The 17851-nt window shown below is 44.3% G+C and overlaps 1 protein-coding gene across 3 annotated transcripts in view; it reads right to left on the reverse strand.

The window, feature by feature from the left end:
- cpne5a (copine Va) overlaps positions 1-17851 on the reverse strand; it is a 188974-nt gene that overhangs the window by 5192 nt on the left and 165931 nt on the right. For 2 of the 3 annotated variants that reach the window (XM_061257277.1, XM_061257280.1), the window contains 2 exons: positions 15277-15379; positions 1961-2018 (listed from right to left, as the gene is read on the reverse strand). In XM_061257277.1, coding sequence (XP_061113261.1) covers positions 1961-2018; positions 15277-15379 — 161 coding nt within the window. Of the gene's footprint in view, positions 1-1960; positions 2019-15267; positions 15380-17851 lie in introns of all 3 variants that reach the window. The other variant, XM_061257278.1, reaches the window with a different exon arrangement.

Here is a 17851-nt window from a genome sequence, read left to right on the forward strand (position 1 = left end):
ACCCGGAAGTTTGGTTGTTCCAACCCCGGTATAGACACCATGAGATCCGCACAGCTGTCGGTCCCTTAACCCCGCATTGCTCCAGGGGGGATTGTCCCCTACTTAGTCTCATCCAATGTAAATTGCTTTAGATAAAAGTCTTCAGCTAAATAACAAAATTGTTATAACTGAATTGCCAGCATGTGTCCACTGGGTATTTTTGAATCATATTTCGTATGCCTTTTTGTAAGTGGCGCCTCTCATAATTTTGCAAATGCCTGTCCTTGGTTTCCCTGAAGATAGCGAATAAAAGGTGGACAACCAACCCTCTTCCTTGAGTTTGTCTTGTGCCTTCATCCCGTGTCACAGTGCCCCAGCACTAGGTCACAATGTACTGAACGTTGGGGAAACCAAGGGGAAGCAACTGTTGGACAAAGGTCTGCGATGACAGAAGATGAGATCTAATAAAAACGTCACTGTTTTCACATGTTGTTCTCTCTTCAATAATGCCAATAAAAAAAGTAAGTACCCAATGAAGATGGGTACACACTGAAGGCATTCAGCTACTTAGTCATCTGTTCCAAGGCCTGCAGGAAGAGCTTTAATGCAAGTATGAATTCTGGGTCATTTGAAGTGGAAAAGCTTTTTGCAGAAGTTACCAGAGAGGACATGACTCAGGGGCGGCCATTAACAAAACAAAAACTTCACTGTGAGCGTGAATTCAAAGCTGGGGTCGTCATACTTTTCTTGAACCGGAACACACAAATGTCTGCTCTGGGCAAAGGCCAAGGACTCCAGCAACACAGTGAGAGAACTGGTGCTGCACAATGGCTTGGGAACTAGACTTAGAACTCAGAGGTTGCAGTTAACTGCCACTGTAGCCTTGAGCAAGGAACCTACTTTACAGTCTTTTCAGTAAAACATTCAGCTGCTTGAATAGTCTGTGTAAGTTTCTTTCGGTAAGAATGTCTGCTAAAGGCCCAAATGAACAGTGCAGTCCGTATGTATTTTGACAGTTGGTACAATTTAAGTTATTTTGGCTCTGTAGGCCAGCACATTGGAATTGAAATGAAACAATAACACCCACAACGACTATCACTGGTGCAACTCTTGAGTCCAAAGGCAATAAAAAGCCTAGAACTGAGACTATATATGGAAAGCTTTCTTCTACCTGCACTAAGGAAGCAATTGAATTGAACCTTACTATTCAGAAGCAACTGAGAAGTCCACCGTCCAATTAATTTTGGTCCCCTGAAATGGGGGGGGGGGGGAGGGGGGGGGGCTACTGTAGAATTCCTACATGCATCACCCGATATGGATGTAAATACTCTCAAATGAATCACTGCACTTTAAACTCACATTTATCGTTTCATTTGAAAACCAATGTGAATACGGAGCCAAAAGAACACACATTGTACCAACTGTCCAAGTGCATTAGGTCAGGCAAAGGCAGACTGTGTCGAGATAATGTAGAACAGTGGTAACCAACCCTGGTCCTGGGAACCCACTGTATATGATGGTTTTTGTACCAACCATAGTAACAAGCTCTGCATAGTACTGAGCGGATAATTGTTTATAATTAGACATTAATTGTTTTAATTAGGCTTTTTACCCCTTCAAAGCCAGATTTTTGCATATTCAAATCCCAGGAATGTCATTCAGTCTAAGAAGGTTGTTGTGCAGCATAATAGGTTTTTAAAAAGGTTCAATTTTTTATGGATTCAATTACCAACTGACAGGTGAAGAAAGTTGAGTCCTGTTTGCTGCGAGAGTGGAAACCTAAAAGCATCCGTGTAATTTGAATCGAGTTTCCTGAAAGCAAATGGACAAACAAGCACTGTGTTTAAAAAAAAATGTAAATAAAGAAGAAGGGTAGAATTTAAAAATGATTTTTAACAAGCGGGATTGATCCATGGGTTGGTACGGAGCGGGTCCCCGGGAGCGGGGTTGAGGAACACGGGAGTAGACCATCTGCTCTTACCGTCGAATTCGGCCTGGCCGACTCCCACGATGATGATCGACATCGGGAGCTTAGCTGCCTGAGGGGAAGAGAGAAACAACATCCATTAAGTACAGGAGACGAAGGCTGACGCGGCTGCTGTCAGCCTTGTGAAAAGAAAGGAGCCGCGTCTCATTGATCCCGCGATGCCGTTCTGAAACAGACAACCAGGAGAGAACGGTGGTCCCACACTGCTGCTGTCACTAGCTCCCAAACCGCAAATGATTTAACCAAATCTAGCAATCGCTGATGCATAAATTCACTTTAATATATGCACCCAAGACACAAATGCACAATTGCATGCTAAATGGAGTATGCCCGGCGTCTGATATACTATAGTAACGAAGCCCCCATCCTCCACTCAGTACGTAATGCATTGCTTTTCGGTCGTTGTCACATTTTAGTGTGCAAAGGAGATATGAACAATTTATATGCCCCGGTCACATGACGGAGGATAAGGAAGCATGGAGATGAATTAGTAATCCCTTGATGGAGAGGGGCTGCTCAGCCTGTGGCGTCTGTGTGTGGGATTCAACAGCAACAGACAGACACACAGACGGATCAACCGGATACGCCGCTCTGTTGCATCTTCACAGAAATCATTCAGGGTCCGGTCCTAGGGTGACACTGTGCTCCCAGATGTAATACAGGAGGCCTGGGTCAAATACATAATTGCTTTGGATGCAAATACGTTTCTGTGCTTGATTGAGCTTAGCTGGTGCAATTGAGCCAACCAGAAAGTGGGGGTTGCACTTTTTGAGAGTATTTTTACATTACATTAATGGCATTTGGCGCAGACAATCTTCTTGTGGCTACACCGGGGATCGAACCAACAACCTTGCGAGTTCCAGTCATTTACCTTAACCACTACGCTACAGGTCGCCATTTCAAAGGTTCCAATACAGCCGACAAGTTCAGTAAAGCATAGACAAGTATTGAATCCAAAGCAATCGTGCATTTGACCGAGATCCTTAATACAGCACTGAAAACTCTGTTACTGATCCGAAACACCCTGTAATTAAGAAGTAGAGAGCATGGACGACTAGGTCTATTGGATCTGTGGTTTCAGAAACCGTTTAGAAACCCATTGATTGACAAGACTTCTACATCACACTGCAATCAGAAGTGGATGATTCTGTGGAACTCCACCCCCTTCTGTTATTGTGAGAGTATTAAACCTGCACACCTGTCAAAAGCAGATTTTCAGTGAAATGGTTTGTAAGCAGTGGAAGTGGAATAAAAGAAAGAAAAATAAAGCAGAACTCCCACACAAGTCTAGACAATCTGACATGAGTACAGCTGTATCGCCCCCGCAGCTTTTGAGACCAGTCTGGATTCAATAACCATTCTCATCTCACTTTGCTGCAAGTGCATTCCAAAATAAATCAACTAAAGAACTGAATAAGAACTGAATGCAGTCATTTGTCAGTCAGCACCCGTAAGAAAGTGAAAGAATCGAGGAGGTCTGTCGGCTGGCTTCAACAAATCGCGTTCCTGACCTCAAAATAAACCTACAAATGCAGCAGTCCGATATTCTTTTCTTTAAAAATAAATGGTGGTGAACGCTGACCCTACCAAAATGTTTGTGCTGAAGAAGAACAAATACTTTCAATTAATGACTTTCAATTAAGGACAATTAACTGGGCATGGGGTGTGGTTCTGGACTGGGTTTGCTGTGAGTTGTGGGATATATTGTTCTTCCAGCTCTATGGAGGATTGGCTTTTGGTTCTTGAGGTGTAGGGGCAGCACGGTTGTAACAGATCCAGGTGGAGACACTGCACTGCTTCCTAGGCAACCAGAACAGATCCGATTCAGAATGGGAGTGGCAAGCGGGGGATGGGGGCCTAATCACAGTTGCCATGGCACCCATCACTCATACCTCACCAGCCCCTCCCACACCCTCCTTCAGTTCAGTACTGGGGAATGTGTAAACATACAATACTGATACACATACAATAAGCATATACACCAATATAAGACATGTTCAGTCATATATTTATAAAATTACCAGGGTTGTACAAATAATTTAAAATTGTTATGCTAAGCTATGCGTTTTCTGCGCAAACAAAATGTTAATCAAAAAAAGGCAAAATGTTTGCTGCTATTCGACGCAGCCCATGGTATAATCATTTGTCTATTCATCTCACACTAACTTGTATATGATTACTTTATTTGTGCTAATTTGTCCAATTACTTTTGGTCCCTTAAATCGGGGGGAGATGGTACAAAAAGGAATATGAATATGGATGTGAACCCCCCAAATTAAAGCTGAAAGTTTTGCCCTTTAACCACATAGTGATTGTTTTATTTCAACTGTTTGTTTGCTGGAGTACAGAGCACACACAACAAAAAGTTTTTCACTGTCCAAAATACATACAGACTGCACTGTATGCTTTGGTTTAACTGAATAGCATATGCCCTTAAACATTGTATCCCAATCAACGCAACACTCAAGATGCACAATTTTAATGATAGTTTAAGGTAGTTTAGTGAATAGTTATAATTACAGTTATAATACTAAATAAAAGCTCTTTTCCACTATGCATCTACCCTTGGTAAGATCTCAAATAAATATTTAAGTTGCTGTCCTCCTCATAACGTATGCGTAACATTTAAAATGCATGGAAAACTGTCAAAGTTTTTCAATGCAACATTGAAATGCAATACTGCAATATGGAATACACAGCTTGCAACATTAATAAGCAAACATGTTTTAACCCAAATCAAACATGTTGACACTGTACAATTCATCCATTGTGTTCCGATGTTGAGATGTGCCAGAAGAACTGAATCTATGGCCACATGAAACCACCAATCTCTGACAAACTCCATGATGCTGTTTTAATCATGCATTTTGAGTTTAGTGACAAATGCATCAAGCTAACTCACTTGTTCCATGAGTACTGAGGGAAGATGAGCAGTGGACCAGGCAGTGGTACTGTACATTGTGATTTTATCAGAGCTAGCACTTCGCTGTGCTGATCTTCGGTCTGAGAAACTCCCCATAGCCGTGATAAAATCACAATACACCACCGCTTGTCATGAGCTATTGCTTAAGTAATGTCATTTGCACACCCGTTCAGATCACATCAGTATCGTAAAACACTTTGCATGGCTCCAGAGGCCGGTTGTGTTCAAACATAGGCTAGTTATAACATGGGTGTTTACTAAATCAGGCTTTACCCATTGGTAAATCAAAATGGGTTGCACCACACAAACTAGTTGAACTTTAACAGTGAACAGTAACTACTAAATATTTGTGCCGAATGGTAGACTTTAAGTTATGATAAGTTACAGAAAAAGCAGTAGCCTACCCTAACCAATGGTGAACAAAACGAATGTTGTTGTTGAATGCAGCTATATGAGGGGATTTATCAGACTGAGCGGGTGAGAATCAGTCCCCCTGTCCCGTCCCTCCAAAAAGGACCACACCTCACAGCACCTACCAGCATCTGCACAGAAGAGCCATTCCACAAACCCCAAACAGTAATGAACTAATGCTGTATTTTACACCCCTTTAATTACCTCGTGCATACTGGGTAAAAACCAGATGATATTAAGTTCAAGTCTTTATTACCAGGTAATATCAGGTTAGGTAACTACTATGAAACAGGATGCATAATGTACTTACATAGTACTTACAAATAGAAATCAAAGTAATTAGCTAATAATTACACAAGTAGCTGTTTACTTACCCAGTAAATACTAGGTAATAAACGGGCTGTAAAATAAAGCATTACAATTCATTATTCAGCCTCTCTGAATTTTTTGCATGACTCCCACAGTGACTGGCAGCCCAGATTTCCCATAATCATGAAACGAAAAAAAAAAAAGTACCATTCTCTGAGGCCCGCTGAAGTAGGCCGGGGCCTCCGCGACCGCTTCAAACATGACTTTGAAGCGCCAAACAGTCACAGCACAGTCATTCCTTACAGGTGACAACTCCCGGAGCTCGCAACTGTCAATTCATGTGCTGTAGCTTGAAGACACACTTTTATGACACATTTATTTGAGCAAAACGCAGCCACATCTTAACAGACAGGCCAGTAGGGTTGAGCCAAAAGTTCAAGAGAGCGAAGCCTGGAGTCAAACACTCAGACTGCCGGTCCATTTGCTTATCAACCGCGTGAAGCCTGGAGTCGAACACTCAGACTGCCGGTCCGTTTGCTTATCTACCGCATGAAGCCTGGAGTCAAACACTCAGACTGCCGGTCTGTTTGCTTATCTACCGCATGAAGCCTGGAGTCGAACACTCAGACTGCCGGTCCGTTTGCTTATCTACCGCGTGAAGCCTGGAGTCGAACACTCAGACTGCCGGTCCGTTTGCTTATCTACCACATGAAGCCTCCAGTCAAACACTCAGACTGCCGGTCCGTTTGCTTATCTACCGCATGAAGCCTGGAGTCGAACACTCAGACTGCCGGTCCATTTGCTTATCTACCGCATGAAGCCTCCAGTCAAACACTCAGACTGCCGGTCCGTTTGCTTATCTACCGCGTGAAGCCTGGAGTCGAACACTCAGACTGCCGGTCCGTTTGCTTATCAACCACATGAAGCCTCCAGTCAAACACTCAGACTGCCGGTCCGTTTGCTTATCTACCGCGTGAAGCCTGGAGTCGAACACTCAGACTGCCGGTCCGTTTGCTTATCAACCACATGAAGCCGTATCAAACGGATTAGCGGCGGAACACCATCCTTTGTTCTGGGTCTATCGCTTTCACTCCCCCCCCAGATGAGCTAGTTTGACGGCATTCTCCCGTGCGGTTCAAGGAGAGCTTTAAGATGCCGTTGTTATCCCTTGTGCGGACGGGGATGCAGAGGAGCTAAGCCCCGTAATTACGGCGGGTGACATTTACGTCGCTAATGGGCCGTGGCGGGTAATCCTTTCGGCGGGACGGACGCGAGGCCACGGGGGCCGCGCCTGTAATTGCGTTGCGGCTCTCCCTCAGCAGTGGGACGGGGGGGCGGTGAAATAGAGACGTGGCGAGCTTCCCTAAGGCAGGGGTCAGGCAGGGGTCAGACTCCGGTCCTGCAGGGCTGCAGTGCAGTGTCTGCATCTTAATGTGATCCAGCGGCCAAGCGGTTCCTTTAACCCTTTCAGGCCTAAGGCACTCAAGTGTAACGACCGTAAAATCCCATATGGCGCTCTTACACCTTTTCAACCAATCAAAATGACGGCCATACGACTGCTTTGAGCCCCAATTAAAACCCTTCAAAATTTTCACAACTTTTTCCATTTTCTCAACCAACGCCAAAACCCCTTGGGATTTCGGTGGAGCTGCTTCAATTGGGATTGGAACTGAAATTCTTAAAGTATATATTCTGAAAAATGTATTAAATTATTGTTTTTTCACACCAAGCATTTTCACACCAAAGTTTTTTTCCATCCACTTCCTAGAAAACGAGATTTTCCTAAAATTCCCTGTTACCATCTATAGAGAAAGAGAAGGATATCATTTCTACAAGGGACAAAATCTACAAGGGACAAAAAGTGTTGCCTTTAAAATGTACACATAGCAGAGTATATATTACAGTATATATAATCATGGTGGCCATCCTGGTGTAGCCACAATAAGATCCGTACAGCCGTTGGGCACTTGAGCAAGGCCCTTAACCCTGCATTGCTCCAGGGGAGGATTGTCTCCTGCTTAGTCTAATCAACTGTATGTCACTCTGGATAACAGCATCTGCCAAATGCCAATAATGTAATGTAATCATATACACTCAGTGAGCACTTTATTAGGTATTTATTACATTTGGCGTAAGCCTAACTTACTTTGAAGTTAAAGATGTTTGTGTCTCCGATCACCAGAGTGTTTTATTTGATGTAGAGCTTCCTATGCCTCGTAAAAATAGTGGTCATTCTTTTCGTTCAGGCATCATTAACTCTGAAACATTTGTGATTATGTGTCTTCCTCTGCACCAGTTATGTGAGCTGTTCTCCATGGCTCAATTCTTGGGCCGATCTTGTTCTCAATTTATATGTTATCCTTGGGTCAAATAAGTACTCCTCCAGTTAAATTAAGACAAGGCTAAAGTCCTAGTTATTGGCCCTGTGCTGGTTGTTTCTCAAATCCGACTAACCCTCTGATCTTTTTCTCCTAATATAAAATTTGTATCTAGAAAGTGTATCTAGGAGTGATTTCCGACCCAAACTTCACACAACACGCAAACAAAACAGTTCAGTCCTGCAATCACCTACTAAGAAATATTGCAAAAATAAGACCTGTCCTACTGAGAAAGTCTTGCATGCTTTTATTTCTTCAAGACTAGATTATTGTAATGCTCTGTATAATCTCTGGCTCGTCTTCAAGTCATACAAAATACAGCAGCAAGACCACTGACTAGGACAGGATGGACTTCACACATTACCCCAGTTTTGGCTTCACTGCACTGGCTTCCAGTGACTTTTAGAGTTGATTTTAAAATTGTACTAATTACTTACAAAGCTTTGCATGGCCGGGTACCAGAATACATTACTGAACTGTTAGTTCCCTACCAGCCGCTGAGGCCCCTTAGGTCATCCGCTCAGACACTATTGGCTCTCTTAGGTCATCTGTTCAGACACTATTGGCTCTCTTAGCTCATCTGTTCCGACACTGCTGGCTCTCTTAGCTCATCTGTTCAGACACTGCTGGCTCTCATAGCTCATCTGCTCCGACACTGCTGGCTCTCTCAGGTCATCCGCTCAGACACTATTGGCTCTCTTAGCTCATCTGCTCAGACACTATTGGCTCTCTTAGCTCATCTGGCTGAAATAGGCTGAAAACCGAAGGCTATCGACCCTTTTCTGTTTCTGGAACAGCCTTCTTGCTATGGTTCGATCTGCTGAGTCAGTGTTCTCTTTTAAATCACACCTTAAATTTTTATTGGATTACTTTAATGAAGGTCTAATTTTTTATTCTTACATTTTACCATGTTTGTCTTTCCCTAGATGTCTTTTAATTATGTTTTTACTTTGCCTTTGTGCTGTGTATGCTTGATTTTTAATTATGTTTTTACCTCTATAAAGCATTTTGTGCTGTATATGCTTGATAAATGCTACATAAATAAAGATATTGGTCTTCTGCTGCTGTAGCCTCTCCACTTAGAGGTTTGAGCTATTGGTTACGTTTTCAAATCAAAATGGAGGATCCTGAGCACTGTGTTCTGTATTCAGGAGTTCCATCAGATACAGTGAATGGACTGCCAACACAACGCCTTAATCAGTAACATTTGTTTCCATTTGTTCGGCTTGATTGCCTTTTTTTTTTAGCAGTTTAGAGGATAATTTCCCCCGAAGTGGCTTAATTGGAGCGTTTTGTTTTCTTCCCTCCTCTGAAACGCGTCCACTGTGACGGGTGTGTACAACGCCGCCGTGCATCACACGGATTGATGCCAGAGTGATGCAGCGGACCTACGCTAGCGGGAGGCAGTCAATTCAGGACATAATCCACCACAACAAAGAGTGCTGTTCTGCGTTACGGCCAACTTCTCTCCCACATACCACAGGGAACACAACGGACTCCAACTCAAACAAATCGCCACCAAACAGAAAATGTCTAAATCACAATACAAACAAATGAAGAAAAAAAAAAAGGAAAAAGGGAAAATATTATTATATAATTATATAAATATATTACTATGAGCAAGTTGGCTGATGCTCTGGGCACTAAACTCAACACACAAAAAAGAAATACATCCCTAACTTTCTGATAAAACAAAAAGGAGTGAGTCTTCCATCAGTAAACTTCCCTACTCTGACCTAAACTATCTAAAAAGGTGCTCAAAAAGAAGAAAAAGAAACTTGCAAAACCAGAGGAAACAAAACACTTAACGCTTAGTAGAGCACAGAGACCTAAAAAAGAGACTAAAAAAACTTTTCCAACAGTAAATCTCTCCCTCACTGCAGAGGCTGCCAGTTTTATTTTTGGCCAGGTGAACACAGCTGCACATAATTGGCAATTAGCTTAATTCGCCAATTGGCTGCACCTGCAGGAACCAGCCACAGTCACACAGAGGCTCCAACACAGGGGCATGTAACACGTCATAACTATCTCAAGCGCAAACAGTACTACCTACACTCACCGAGCACTTTATCAGGTATTTATTAGACTTACTTTTTCGACTTCTACTGCTGTAGCCGATCCGCTTAAGAGTTATGATGCATTGTGTGTTCAGAGATGCTCTTCTGCATACCATTGTTGTAATGTGTGGTTATTTCCGTTACTGTCACCTTCCTGTCAGCTTCGACCAGTTTGGCCATTCTCCTCTGACATCTCTCATTAACAAGGCGTTTCTGTCTGCAGAACTGCTGCTCACTTGTTTTGTTTTTTGTTTTTTTTGCACCATTCTTAGCAAACTCTAGAGACTAGTGTGCATGAAAATCCCAGGAGATCAGCAGTTTCTGAGATACTGAAACCCACCGTCTGCCACCAACATTCATTCCACAGTCATAATCACTTAGATAAAAATTTTCCACATTCTGATGATTAATGTGAACATTAACTGAAGCTCCTGACCTGTATGTACATGATTGTATGCATTGCACTGCTGCCACACAATTGGCTGATTAGATAATCGCATGAATAAGTAGGTGTAATAACGTAAAATAAAGTTCCTAATAAAGTGCTCGGCGAGTGTGTGTCCCCAGTACCATTCCAGCACCACCGGAGCCTCTAGGTGCGTCCCATTATTCGGAAAATGCCAACTCCTCCACTGCATTACCACCCTCCTCCACTTCGTACTGAAGCCTTTCTTTGTGGACTCCCTCCCTCCCACTGTCCCATTATCAAAGTACACAAACAAAACGGCTTCAACTCCACCCCCCTCCACTCCCCGGCGTAGTACACGATGTTTCAGCGGAAGTCTTTTCACGTTTCTGGGTGACTTCATCATGCTCACGCCCACGTACTATGAAAACCCACCCCACACAATCTGGCACTGTCCTGATCCAGAAAGCAGAGATGGCAATTTTTCACTCCCCCTTGTTCACGCCTTTGTTCCACTGGCTGACTCCACTCCTTTGCTCCGCATACTTCTGCTGGAGTGGAGGAGTGGAGTAAAGGAGGGGGGAGTAGAGGAGTGGTAGTGGGGGAGTGGAGTAAAGAAGGGTGGAGTGGAGTAAAGGAGGGAGGAGTGGAGGAGTGGAGTAAAGGAGGGTGGAGTGGAGGAGTGGAGTAAAGGAGGGTGGAGTGGAGGAGTGGAGTACAGGAGGGTGGAGTGAAAGAGTGGAGTAAAGGAGGGAGGAGAGGGGGAGTGGAGTAAAGGAGGGAGGAGTGGAGGAGTGGAGTAAAGGAGGGTGGAGTGGAGGAGTGGTAGTGGAGGAGTGGAGTAAAGGAGGGTGGAGTGGAGGAGTGGAGTAAAGGAGGGTGGAGGAGGGGAGTAAAGGAGGGAGGAGTGGAGGAGTGGAGTAAAGGAGAATGGAGTGAAGGATAATGGGAGGCAGCCTGTGTTTGAAATGAGCAGGCTACAGTGGGGGCTACAGTGGGGGTGGCTGTTGGCCTTGATCAATGTTACACTCTCTGGAATAAATCGTAGAGTCCACACCACGCGGAGACTAGCGCAGGCCAGGGAGGAGGACCGGGCTGTCTAATAGCAGCTGGATGCCTGCTAATGGCGCTGGGAGAGTGAGGCGCGGGGCTGGAAGGAAGGGACCGAGATGGAGGAAAGTAGGTCAGCGTTCCTGAAAAGGCAAAAACTGGGCGAAGGGGAAAACACACTTTGATTATGCTGCAGCTGTAACATGCCAGCAAATGCGTATGTATACTGTACACACACACTCACACACACATACACACACACACACACTCACACACACATACACACACACACACACTCACACACACACACTCACACACACACACACTCACACACACATACACACACACATACACTCACACACACATACATACTCACACACACATACACACACACACACTCACAGACACACACTCACACACACACACACACACACTCACAGACACACACACACACACACACACACACACACAAACCAAACAAAGATATTAGACCTTGGTCAATTAAATGCTTTAAATATAGCCTATTTTCTACACTTTACTGACAATTCTAACAGCTATACTATTCGATTTTCACAAAAACTCTCCTCTGATATGCACTTTTGGTCAGTAATATGTTTTCTTCGAAGCCCACAGAGATTTACATGAGTTTTCTTTTACATTTTATCAGCATCAGTATTTTAAATACATAATTTGCTCCAGGTCCGAAACACACAAAACCTCAGGCCATCTGTGGAATAGGCAAATAAACTTCATTATTTACCTTATTACATCACTGCAAGTTCTATGCTCATTTCCATGTGCTGATTGGCATTCATCACACAAAGCCCAATGCCTCATTAATTTGCAGTCACACCTTGTGTGTGTTAACTGCGGGTATGAAAGTCATTATGGGGCAAAGTAATACAGCTTGAGCTACCCCTCTATTAATATATTAATATATTAATACTTAGCTGCATCGCTAAACTGCATTACCACTCATGCCCATGTGTAATTATGCTGATGCCTGCTATTAAGTACTCAGGGTAACTCTGAGTTATTGACAGAACCCGCACTGGATTACACAACAAGAAACTGAAAGCGGATAAAATTATCAATTACCGTGCTAGCGTATGAACTACGTAGAAGATTGCGGTCAACACGAGTTGCGAGCATTAGCTATATATTATAAGGCACTGCACAGTATTAAGCATTCATGACAGGAGGACATCTTAGGATGTGCTACCGCATAACCCAATATGTAAAATAAACTGGGTTATTCCCTGTTCAGTAAATGTGCACAGTTGAGGGAACTCCTCTAAATAAATATGTATGTATCCTTTTTTTATTGAAAGTGTGTGTGTATGTGTGTGTGTGTATTTGTGTGTGTGTGTATCTTTGGCAAGTGCGGATATATGAGCTACTATGATGAGTTTCTCTATGGGGATTGCAAAGATTGCCCTGAAATGAAAGAATGCTCTGGTCAACAGTTGAATTTTCATTACACAGGGGAATCGCGGAAAGCCATTCCGCCTGTCCGACCGTTTGGTCTCGGAGGAAATCTGGCTCCATAATTTATAGGTGTGAGTGCATGGTTTTTAAGGGGGACAGCTTCCACAAGACGTGAGGAGAATTCAAGAGCCCCGGTGCTCTGTTCTCGTAGACATATCAAAGAGGGAGGCCCTTTGATCGGGCATTTGCGGCATGCATAGCGGCTAGCTACTTAGCGCACGCTTGGCGAGACCCGGGGGGGGTCGAAATGAGCTTCACATTCTGCTTCGGAACACACAGGTTCAAATTATGGGCTTCTTTGATTAAAGACAGCCACCCAGGGCAAAGTGCAAGCAAAGTGTTGGCTTTTTTTGAAAATGGGAATTACACTTTAAATGCAGGGGCACTGGTACAAGATGTTCAGCCCGGAGCTGTGCTTATGCAACCCTTTGGCGGTTCAATTAATTTCCCGTGGAATTTTCACACAGCCTTGCCTGTGAGCCCCAAAATAAATACGAACTCGTTCTGGTGCGTGCCAGCGAATTAAATCAAACTCATCTTTATTAATGAGCCCTGACCAAAAAATCATTATGAGGGGAAAACGTCCAACATTTTAAAACCTGTCGTCGAACCTGAGTGTGGTTAAGGTAGCTTTCTGGAAATTAATAACCTGAAAAGTTATTTTTTGTCTGGTGGAATATGAGGAACAACAACAACAACCCCCAGGACTAAAACAAACACTGGTACACGTGAGGAGGAAATCTATTTTAGAGATTGGATAAAAAGGTTTGGGAAGCCCCTACCTAGCAAAGATAGCTTGGGCACTGCACACAGTGTTGTACAAATAACAGTTGCTTTATTGAATGAATTTTTTAAAAATGTTAACAATGTGTTTCTATCATAGAAAAAAAGTAGAAATTGCATATCCAGTTTGTGCCTCCATTTCCCTGCGTGCTCTCTGGTGTACCATAATATAAATAATACAAATCTTACTGTAGAACCTGGAGGGGTCGTGTATAGTTATGGCTTCTGTTGAACTGTTGGAACTTTAATAATGGAGCCAATATAAATACATCACTACAGAGCTCCAAATGCTGCCATCCTGCAGTTATACACCTTCGTAACTAGGACATGAGTTTCTCATTTCTGCCCAAAAAACCCTTTATTTGGATTGAATATTCAAATATTTGTAGAGGAGATTATGGTAGAGTACTAATTGAATCCAGCAAATGTGTATATTTTCTAATAATAAAAGTATGCGGATGTGAAAAACCTGACTTCACCACACTATTACGGCCTGCTTCAGTAACAATAGCAGAATAGATCCATCGCGAATGTCGGCACACAAAAACCACCGCAGTATTTAAACAACCATTTCTTCTGCCTGTACATACGATCTTCCATACTCCACGAACGGAACACAGACAAACAAACAGTGGAAGACGTTAAAACATTTTTAACTTGTGGGAAGAACCTGGCCCGGGCGAGATAGAGCAGCAGCACACATTGGAAGACCTAAAGACAGCTTTAACTTGTGGGAAGAGCCTGGCCAGGGCGAGATAGAGCAGCAGACAAGATCTTAAAAGGAAGGTGTGGCTGTTGTAACAGTTTGACTAACAGTCGCAAATTCCCTTTAAATCCAGTCTGCTGTGTAGTCAGGGCCCCATAGCCGGTAGAGGGCCGCTTCGGAGACATCCAAAAGGGAGCGGGGCGAGGGGAGAGAAGCCACGGTTGGCGCAGACACCAGCTTGTGTCAAGCAGCCGCGCAGATGTTCACAAAAACGCTGGAAATGAAAGTGCGGGCAGGTTCGCATTCATATGCCTCTGACTCGTATGAGTCAATTAGACTCCCGACCTCCTGCCCGTACGCTGCTAAAGAGAGACGTCATTGTCTCGGGTGGAGGTGTGACAGACATCATTGTCTCGGGTGGAGGTGTGACAGACATCATTGTCTTGGGTGGATGCGTTTTTAAATGCGATAAAGAGGGAGGTTTCAGCACCCGCACAATTAAAAACGAAATAATAAAAAAATACAATTAAAAAATACAATTAAAAACATTTTTGAAACGGGGAAACATGAAACATTTCGCGCTGTACTTGTTTCTTTATCAACACTTATTTGATCTTAATAGAATCTATTATGAGTCACATAACCAATTAAACTGGAAATTAGCTGCACTAACTGTAGGCTGTATTATGGTGTGTAGCATTTAAAATTTCCGAGGATGACGCAGCTTAGAGGGAGCAGAGGTACACCGTGACTGGTCATTTTTCACATTCCCGTTTAGCATCGTCCTGACAGCACTCACATTCACAATGGCCTCCTTGGTCTGGGCCATGTCCGATATGACTCCGTCCGTGATGATGAGGAGGACGAAGTACTGCGAGCCATCCTGCACTGCCGCTGCGTACCTGGGAGAGAGGAGAGCATCAGGGGAGAGAGGAGAGAGGAGAGCATCAGGGAGAGAGGAGAGCATCGGGGGAGAGAGGAGAGCATCAGGGGAGAGAGGAGAGAGGAGAGCATCGGGGAGAGAGGAGAGAGGAGAGCATCGGGGAGAGAGGAGAGAGGAGAGCATCAGGGAGAGAGGAGAGCATCAGGGAGAGAGGAGAGAGGAGAGCATCGGGGGAGAGAGGAGAGAGGAGAGCATCGGGGGAGAGAGGAGAGCATCGGGGAGAGAGGAGAGAGGAGAGAGGAGAGAGGAGAGCATCGGGGGGAGAGGAGAGCATCGGGGAGAGAGGAGAGAGGAGAGCATCGGGGAGAGAGGAGAGAGGAGAGCATCGGGGGAGAGAGGAGAGCATCGGGGGGAGAGAGGAGAGAGGAGAGCATCAGGGGAGAGAGGAGAGAGGAGAGCATCGGGGGAGAGAGGAGAGAGGAGAGAGGAGAGCATCGGGGGAGAGAGGAGAGCATCGGGGAGAGAGGAGAGAGGAGAGCATCGGGGGAGAGAGGAGAGAGGAGAGCATCGGGGAGAGAGGAGAGCATCAGGGAGAGAGGAGAGAGGAGAGCATCGGGGGAGAGAGGAGAGAGGAGAGCATCGGGGGAGAGAGGAGAGAGGAGAGAGGAGAGCATCGGGGAGAGAGGAGAGAGGAGAGCATCGGGGGAGAGAGGAGAGAGGAGAGAGGAGAGCATCGGGGAGAGAGGAGAGAGGAGAGCATCGGGGGAGAGAGGAGAGAGGAGAGCATCGGGGGGAGAGGAGAGAGGAGAGCATCGGGGGAGAGAGGAGAGAGGAGAGCATCGGGGGAGAGAGGAGAGAGGAGAGCATCGGGGGAGAGAGGAGAGCATCGGTGACATGGTTTAGCTAGTTGACCAATTCAGACCAGCTCCCAGTTTGACATGGTTTAGCTGGTTGACCAGTTCAGCTCTCCAGCTGCCAGCTCAGACAAGCTATGAGCACTAGCTGGTTGACCAGCTAGACCAGCTTCATGACCAGCTCATGCCCAGCCAGACCAGCTTATGATGAATTCTCAAGCTGGGCATGTAAAGCAGGTCAATGGAGAACAGAATGCTGGAGCCTGAAGTCATCCACAGGGAAACTCAATGGACATAGCATGTCATTCTACCCACTGTATCATTTTTACCGAGCATTTCCCTCTCTCCGCTGACAAATAACTAATTGCTACAGAACTACAAGCGGGACGTTCAGCAATATCCAATCAGATCCATGTTTTTAAGAAAATGTCAAATTTATGAAAAGACCAGATAACTTTTTGAAGTATACCAAGGTCTAGCGGTAGATCTACTATCTACTATTATCTAACAGCTAACTATAGACAACTGGCTAACACGCGTCATGTGTTAGCTAGTATACAGTACCTGCACATACAAGAAGGATATACCGTATGTTTGTTTTACAAAGGTTTATTCCCAGGTTAGCTACACAAATGTATAAAACAGTACCCGGAAAAAATATACACTGGGACGAATTATATGCTACACTGCCAGGCATCAGCGTAAGCCTTAGAAAGACATGATGATGTCCACACATGTGATGCCCATGTTCAGTATGGAGGTTCACATTCACACGTTCCCCAGGGTGAGGATGACCGTGTCTAAGACGACCAACCACTTCTGCACTCTCCGTGCGCCCTCGGTACCGTAACTACCCTAAAGAAAGACCGGGTGGCAGATGCTGAGAGATGTGCCCCCTTCATCATGCTAACGTGGAATGTCATCCACGCACTTATGGGCAAGAAGTATGGGCCTGTTCTGAGCACTGAATCTACAAACGAAGATGCGTACACACACATACACACACATATCACACATGCATGCATTGAATACAGTCGCACACACAAACGCACACACATACAGCATGTACTGTTTGTCACAGACAGCCTCATACAATCTGTATGGCATTGCTTGTTGAAATGCAGGCATTATTAAGTTATTTGGAGTGTAAATGAAAATGTGATTGGACTGTTCTACGGTCAAAACAAAATGGGGACGTTATCAGGTTTCAGATATTCATGTTTATTACTGACAATTTTGAAACATCCATTTTCATATTCATAATAATACTCTTCTACTGTGATGGTATATTTTCCATTTTTTCTCGTTTGCTTTCAATTCTATTTCTAATTCTAGTTTTTTAAATGAATATTCTTCCACATCTGACACACACACACACACACACACACTGTATACTGACCTACAGGGTCTGTCTTTTCTCTCACCATCTCACACATACGCTCCAGTTTGCACACAAACACACAAAAAGCATACGCACACACTACCTCCAGCCAGTATAGCTGTTCCTAGAACAACATAACTCTAGTTATAAGGAATGTTTTCACGTTTCCACATGTAAATAGTCGCATTCCAAAACACATCTTTGCTCCGCATCCGGTAGAGCCCTTGGGGACAACAGATTGTGAGGTGTTTCAGTT

Source organism: Conger conger, chromosome 10, assembly GCF_963514075.1.
Source record: "Conger conger chromosome 10, fConCon1.1, whole genome shotgun sequence".
NCBI lineage: Eukaryota > Metazoa > Chordata > Actinopteri > Anguilliformes > Congridae > Conger > Conger conger.